At 35.2% G+C, this 8676-nt stretch overlaps 1 protein-coding gene across 1 annotated transcript in view; it reads right to left on the minus strand.

Annotated features, from left to right (window-relative positions):
- LOC111089495 overlaps positions 1–7717 on the minus strand; it is an 11598-nt gene extending 3881 nt beyond the window's left edge. Inside the window, exons 1-3 of the mRNA XM_022402117.1 lie at positions 7399–7717; positions 6057–6191; positions 1361–1448 (exon numbers count right to left, since the gene is read on the minus strand). Coding sequence (XP_022257825.1) covers positions 1361–1448; positions 6057–6191; positions 7399–7681 — 506 coding nt within the window. The 5' untranslated portion in view covers positions 7682–7717. The remainder of the gene's footprint in view (positions 1–1360; positions 1449–6056; positions 6192–7398) is intronic.
- Between the last annotated feature and the right edge of the window lie 959 nt (positions 7718–8676).

An 8676-nucleotide genomic window follows, 5' to 3' on the forward strand; every position in this document is an offset into this window, starting at 1 on the left:
AAACACTTGCTTTTATAAAATCAATTATTGGCTTCAAAGCTTAGTCTTTCTTCTGTTCTGCTTTAATATCTATATTTGGCTCCACTTCACCATCATCAACTTCTTCAGTCACTTTAACTTCAGCTTGACGGCACCTGGTTAGTCCAACCTCTCTTTTAACACTTTCATTTCTGCCAGGAGCTCAAATTGTGCTCTATATGCTTCCCACTGTGCCTTCCCAGTCTGGCAGGATTGAAGATGTCTGCATTAGGGTTTAGCTGCGGGGTCTGGAAGGGGCTTCCCGTTGCCTGAGGCTGATTAGGTCCATGGCTAATATATCCTCCTTGTGTAAAATACAGTAAATCATCATTTAATGTCTTTAATTCACTTTGAAATTTGCTAATGTTTTCCATTTGTACTTCTTGCCACTGTTGTTGACTTTCCTGTAGTTGCTGCTGACTTTCCTGCAACTGTTGGAGACTTTCTTGCTGTTTCATTTCTTGTTCCAGTTTCCAGTGCTGTAATCTCTCTTCTTGTTTATTTTCTTTCTCCTCCAACCACTGCTGTAGTCTCTCTCTCTTGTTTATTTTGCTGTTCGAGCTGCCACTGTTGCAGGTTTTCTTGCCACTGCTGTTGTCTCTCTTCTTTTTCCTCCAACAACTGGTGTAATCTCTCTTCTTGTTTATTTTCTCGTTTTTCTTGTTTCTTTTGCTGTTCTTGTATTGCTGCCATCAAATCTGCTAAGCTGCAGTTTGATTTGCCACCTCTCGTTTCCATCGTCTTCTTTTTTTTTCTCTATCCCACTCTCTGACTCTCTGACACCAATTTGTTACGTATCTGCTTGTTTGTTAATTTCCGGTATAAAATCTTTCCGAGAAACTTCAGCGATACAAGTCCTTTCTTAACTAAAACTAGTTTATTATTTCTCGATACAACTTTATAATACACAGAATTTCTACAGTATCTTTAACTTGAACACACGCTTTAATTCACAACCATTCACGCACTTTACTTACGGTCACTACCGCTCACTTGACTCGATTATCTGTCTTTATATCTCCCTGTCTGCAATTATATCTCCGCTTTATTTGCCTGTCTTATATATTAAAATAGAGGGCGCCTAGAAAAGACTAGAGTTGGGAGGAACAGTCTTGATCCTTCTAGAAACTCCAGAGCGCATGCTTCCGAGCGTCACGTGACTTCCGCTGTCGTAACATTATAATATAATTAAACAATAAATAAACTGTATTTACAGACACGTCTATTTACCTCTTCGTGTAACAACATGTCTACGTACGTCTTCATGTAACAACACGTGTATTTACCTCTTCATGTAACAACACGTTTATTTACCTTTTAATGTAATAACACGTCTACGTACCTTTTCATGTAACATCCAGAGAATAAGAGGATTAACACCACTGCAGAAATGGCCACTCCAGTCATGATAACATTATAGTTTCTAGTATCTGCGGTAAAAAAATATAGAAAATAATATAGTCATACTACATCCAAAGAAAGTATTCTAGCATACTTGTCTGTAACACCAAATCCATATAAGGTATTCTAGCATACTTGTCTGTAACACCAAATCCATATAAAGTATTCTAGCATACTTGTCCGTAACACCAAATCCATATAAGGTATTCTAGCATACTTGTCTGTAACACCAAATCCATATAAGGTATTCTAGCATACTTGTTTGTAACACCAAATCCATATAAAGTATTCTAGCATACTTGTCTGTAACACCAAATCCATATAAGGTATTCTAGCATACTTGTCTGTAACACCAACTCCATATAAAGTATTCTAGCATACTTGTCTGTAACACCAAATCCATATAAGGTATTCTAAAACACAATACAATGGATAACTATTTCGAAAATTCAAAATGATAGCGTTCTGTTTCTAAATTTGAAGTATACTAATGAGCTTTACTATCAATATCACAGGTTTAGAACTACCAACTTGTTATAGGTATACAACTCTAAATACAGCTTCTTCTAGTGTGTTCTACACTGTTATCTGTAACTCACTGTATACTGTCAGAGTTATACAGCTCTAGATACAGCTTCTTCTAATGTGTTGTCTGTATCTGACTGTATACTTTCAGAAGTATACAGCTCTAGATACAGCTTCATCTAATGTGTTCGACACTGTTGTCTGAAGCTGACTGTATACTGTCAAAGTTATACAGTTCTAGATACAGCTTCTTCTAGTGTGTTCTACACTGTTGTCTGTAGCTTACTGTATACTGTCAGAGGTATACAGCTCTAGATACAGCTTCTTCTAGTGTGTTCTACAATGTTGTCTGTAGCTGACTGTATACTGTCAGAGATATACAGCTTCTTCTACTGTCTTCTACACTGTTGTCTGTAGCTCACTGTATACTGTCAAAGGTATACAGCTCTAGATACAGCTTCTTCTAGTGTGTTCTACACTGTTGTCTGTAGCTGACTGTATACTGTCAGAGGTATACAGCTCTAGATACAGCTTATTCTAGTGTGTTATACACTGTTGTCTGTAGCTGACTGTATACTGTCAGAAGTATACAGTTCTAGATACAGCTTCTTCTAGTGTGTTGTACACCACTGTCTGTAGCTGACTGTATACTGTCAGAGGTATACAGCTCTAGATACAGCTTCTTCTAGTGTGTTGTACACTATTGTCTGTAGCTCACTGTATACTGTCAGAAGTATACAGCTCTAGATACAGCTTCTTCTAGTGTGTTCTACACTGTTGTCTGTAGCTCACTGTATACACTTTGTTCAGTTATAAAATCTCGTGGCAGGTATTTCTTTGAATTTCGCATTCAACTTACTGTGTTTATATTAAGGGAGCCATATGGGTGAAACACTTGAAAGCTAACCCTAACTGTAAAGATGCAGTATTTATATTGTATGACAAGTGTCCACTTTCGTGAATATGACGTACCAACAATTCCTAGTTTATCAACTGACGACAGTCTCAGTGATGTTCCGTTTATACGGAAGTAGTCAAACATCATGACTCTGTTGAGATTAGTTGTGTTATTTTATGAAGATTAATGATATTGTTTTCCAGAACTACAACTATAAATATAGTTTCCAGTAAACAACAGTGGCGTAATCCATACGTTGCTACACACACTCTATTAAAAACAGCATATAATGATTAATACTGTGATAACAATGGAGAAGATATAATTGGCTGAAATATATCACGTGTTTATCTGCAGATTACAAACAAAAGATAACTAGTCGTTATGAGGTTTTAAAACTGACAACTTGTACACAATCGATTGAAAGTACTTTTGACGACACACAGATACAAACAGTTGCACAAGCTGTATAAATTTATATTGTTGTAACAGACACTTCAGAAGATTAAACGCTGTAGAAATTACATTTTATTCCGACTACCCATTATACAGTTATCTTTAAGACAATATGTGACCTAGTGACTACCATACGGGATTCAGATATTAATAGAGAACCCTTTACACAGCCTATCCTTCACACGGGTTATCCATTACACAGCCTATCCTTCATATAGATTATCCTTGACACATATTATCCATTACATAATCTATCCTTCACACGGGTTATCCATTACACAGCCTATCTCTCATACAGCCTATCCTTCACACGGGTTATCCATTACATAATCTATCCTTCACACGGGTTATCCATTACACAGCCTATCCTTCATATAGATTATCCTTTACACATATTATCCATTACATAATGTATCCTTCACACGGGTTATCCTTTAAACAACCTATCTCTCATACAGCCCATCCTTCACACGGGTTATCCTTTACACAGCTTAGCCTTCACACGGATTATCCATTACACAGCCTAGCCTTCATACAGATTACCCTTTTACACAAAAAACTCTTTCAAACTTGTTATCCTCAATAAAGAGTAGAATTTATTCATACTACCATTTATACTTTTATCGGAGATTGGCTTTTTTTTCAGCTTTTCATTTCTATCTTTTTGATAAAGAGAAAATATTCTTTCCTCACTTTGTTTAAATTATGCTGTAGTTAAATAACATGTTATTAAACTATCAGTACCAGCCTTGATCAACAGCTAGCCACGTCCAGTAATTAGTCGTGTCGAGTAATGAGTCTTGACCAGTAGTTATCGTGTTAATTAGCTAGCAATTTTCAGTAGCCAACCACGAACCATGTGTATTAACTAGCCTTAATCAGTAGCCAAACATGTTCAGCAGCTATCGTCAAACAACAGCTAACCTCGAACAATAGCTAACTTAAGTAAAACTCATAAAACAAAATAGACCATGTAAGCCTCAGATTATGTCATGTTTAGCTGGATGAGATAAGTTCTCTTAACTGTCATGTTTAGCTGGATGAGATAAGTTATCTTAACTGCCATGTTTAGCTGCATGAGATAAGTTCTCTTAAATGCCATCTTTAGCTGCATGAGATAAGTTATCTTAACTGTCAGGTTTAGCTGGATGAGATAAGTTCTCTTAACTGTCATGTTTAGCTGGATGAGATAAGTTCTCTAACTGTCATGTTTAGCTGCATGAGATAAGTTCTCTTAAATGCCATGTTTAGTTGGATGAGATAAACTCTCTTAACTGTCATGTTTAGCTGCATGAGATAAGTTCTCTTAACTGTCATGTTTAGCTGGATGATATAAGTTCTCTTAACTGTCATGTTTAGCTGCATGAGATAATTTCTCTTAACTGCCATGTTTAGCAGGATGAGGTAAATTCTCTTAACTGTCATGTTTAGCAGGATGAGATAAATTCTCTTAACTGTCATGTTTAGCTGGATGAGATAAGTTCTCTTAACTGCCATGTTTAGCAGGATGAGATAAATTCTCTTAACTGCCATGTTTAGCAGGATGAGATAAATTCTCTTAACTGTCAGGTTTAGCTGGATCAGATAAGTTCTCTTAATTAAGAATGTCATGTTTAACTAGATTTGTTTGATATGTTCTCATAACTGTCATTTTTAATTGGATCTTTGCGATAAATTCTCTTAAATATCACGATTAAATAGATGTGTATGATAAGTTCTCTTAACTGTCATGTTTAACTCGATGTAATAATTTTTCCTAATTAACTATGTCATGTTTAAGAATATTTAACTGGAAAGTTCTCTTAACTGTCATCTTTAGCTGGATATGATAAGCCATCTTAACTGTGTTTTGTTTAATGTTTTTTAAAAGTTCCATATTTAATTGGATGTGTTATGTTATTGTTTGACTGTCATGTGCATTAAGTTGTGATATGTCTAGTTTACAGTCATTTTTATCTGATGCCATGCCTATCTGTGTATGTGGCATGTTCAATTGACTACGTAACGTATATTAAGATGTGATAAGCCTAGTCTACAGCCGTGTTTATCTGGTGTCATGTCTACTTCTGTATGTGGCATATCCAGTTGACTATCTAACGTTTATTAAGCTGTGATATGTCCAGTTTACATACATATTTATCATGTGGCATGTCTACCTGTGTATGTGGCATGTTCAGTTGACTACGTAACGTATAATAAGCTGTGATATGTCCAGTTTACATATATATTTATCAGATGTCATGTCTACCTGTGTATGTGGCATTTTCAGTTGACTACGTAACGTATAATAAGCTGTGATATGTCCAGTTTACATATATATTTATCAGATGTCATGTCTACCTGTGTATGTGGCATTTTCAGTTGACTACGTAACGTATAATAAGCTGTGATATATTGAGTTTACAGCTTTGTTTATTTGGTGTCATGTCTACCCGTCTATGTGCTATGTTCAGTTGACTATGTGATGTGTTTTAAGCTGTGGTATGTTTAGTTGACAGACGTGTTTAGAATACCCATGTTAGAATTAAAAGATATGTTAAATTAATGTATGTTACCAGAACCAGAACTGTCTATCAATTAATGAAGCATCACTGTTAACGATGTTATCACTTTAACGATATGATCACTGTTAACGATGTTATCACTTTTTACGATATTATCATCCAATATCGTTAAAAACATTTCTTATTATAAACAAGTTTAATTTCCATAAACATATATCAGTCTTTTTTATCCTACACTCGGATCAGTTGCTTACCTGTCTCTAAACAGTTGTCACGCTTGCTGGACCAAACATATCCTGTTTTACACAGACATCGGTTACTGAAACACCAAGCGTGGTTGTAGATAACACAGTCTTTATTGGTGATGCAACTGTATGCTGTCGTCGAACCTAAAGAGGAAGAACAACAAAAAAGATTTATTGTGCACATTAATAATATATTGCGGAAAGCATGCAGGGTCAAGTGGTGTGCTTTGAACAAGACTGCATTATGACGGAGCCGTTCGTAATACAAACTACTCTGCAGAGCTGTCGTCGTGATATACGATCATCAGATAGGACAACTTAAAACCGTGGTTAAAATCTTAAACTCAGAGCACAGCTCTAGAACACTGATATTCTCCTCTAGGTCCTGACCTCTTACAGACATTTAGAACACAGCTCTAGAACACTGATATTCTCCTCTAGGTCCTGACCTCCTACAGACATTTAGAACACAGCTCTAGAACACTGATATTCTCCTCTAGGTCCTGACCTCTTACAGACATTTAGAACACAGCTCTAGAACACTATTTTTCTATAGGTCCCGACCACTTACAGTCATTCAGAACACTGATATTTTTCTATAGGTTCCTACCTCTTACAGTAATTTAGAACAATGATACTTTTCTCTATGACCTTACTTCCTACAGTCACTTTGAACAACGTTCTAGATGACTGAATAATCGAGAGCGTTACTTTACTATTTGAAGGGCAACTAGTTAGACAACTGTTTAAAATTGTTTTCTAATTCAAGTAAAAACTAACAACAACAATAATAAAAATAACAACTTGTTCTTTCTTAGATCAACTATATATACCCTGGACACTTGTTCTTTCTTAGATCAACTATATACCATGGACACTTGTTCTTTCTTAGATCAACTACATACCCTGGACACTTGTTCTTTCTGAACGTTGGAGGAAAGAGTTTTGCAAAAAGTTCGTGTTGATATTTCTGAGTAAGAATACAACAATATACGTTTTGTGTTATGTGACTTAAACGTTGAGAGAACTGTGTTATATAACTTACTAGGAATTGAGAGAACTGTGTTATATAACTTAAAAGTTGAGAGAACTGTGTTATATAACTTACTAGGAGTTGAGAGAACTGTGTTATATACCTTAAAAGTTGAGAGAACTGTGTTATATAACTTAAAGGTTGAGAGAACTATATTATATAACTTAAAGGTTGAGAGAACTGTGTTATATAACTTAAAGGTTGAGAGAACTATATTATATAACTTAAAAGTTGAGAGAACTGTGTTATATACCTTAAAGGTTGAGAGAACTGTGTTATATACCTTAAAGGTTGAGAGAACTGTGTTATATAACTTACTAGGAGTTGAGAGAGACGATGTTATTACGTCTTCAGTTGCCCTGCCCAATCCGTTTTCTTTTGGAGTTGACGAAACGTTCCCTTTGTAACTGTGTTCAGAAAACAATATCTGAAGCGTTTCCATGTTTTCGATGCCGTTTTGGGTCGACTGGGTTTTCCATGTATCCTGTAATTGTATATCAGAAATCTGATTTGTCTCAGCACTGTTAATGTTTACAATTTTCATTCCCATAGCACACTGAAATATCACCAATCTTATGGAGTAAGAAAATACTCCGACCATCCTGGTACGAATATCTTTGAATGAGTACAACTGTAGGGTATCAATCTGTGTTGTGATGAAAGAATGAACTAAACTTCGAGTTTCATATCTAGAAGTTTATTTAGGTGACGTCACAAAATATCTGTGTTTTCTAAATAACACTAAAAGCATTTTTTATGTTTATCAGACACGGAAAATGAAACTGATAACTTGCGGATTTGTACCTGGATTTCACATATTTCCAGTCTGAAGAACACCCGTTGTGTTTCAAAATTATCTCTAACACATAGCGGGTATTGTTTACAGGTTGTTGATAAAAGATCATCTACTTATCAGTACACCGACAACAAATAAGTTCGTTTACCTGTAACAACTAATTATAGATGAAAAATCTTACAAAATGTCTGAGGATAAGATTGGTACATTTATATAGTAGCCCTGTAGGACTAGTTAATTATGTAGTAGCCCAGAAGGACTAGTTGTAACGGTCTAAAATAACATACTGCTATAACCAGGGTTTAACAACAAATACACGATTTATTAAACTGTAACAACACTTGGAATAAAATTTAGCACTTACTAAAAAGACAGTTAATAAACACGTGCCTGGCCAGGACTTGATACTAATGTTAATGAAGATTAAAACATATATATCAATACTAATTATTTTAAATAATGGAATCAGGGAAAAGAACTAGAAGGAGAAAAACTAACAATAACAAAAATACTCCAAACTCAATTTTCTATATTAGTAACAATATCGAGTGACAAACAGTAATAATTCGCTAATTATATCGGTCACTAAATATCTCGTGACTCAGTTTAGGAAGCTTATGGCAGGGTATTTATTCACTCTGTTAGGTCACGAGAGTACATCTTATGTGATCATAAATTTTCATAATCTTTTGCAACATTAATGGTGTCTGTATGTCACCGCTAGGGAGTTTGGCGTTAGTTACATAATACATACTCAAAATAAACATGATTAGCTAGAAGGTGAGTTAGCGTTTTAATGT

This window comes from Limulus polyphemus, unplaced genomic scaffold (genome assembly GCF_000517525.1).
Source record: "Limulus polyphemus unplaced genomic scaffold, Limulus_polyphemus-2.1.2 Scaffold6439, whole genome shotgun sequence".
In the NCBI taxonomy this organism is placed as follows: domain Eukaryota; kingdom Metazoa; phylum Arthropoda; class Merostomata; order Xiphosura; family Limulidae; genus Limulus; species Limulus polyphemus.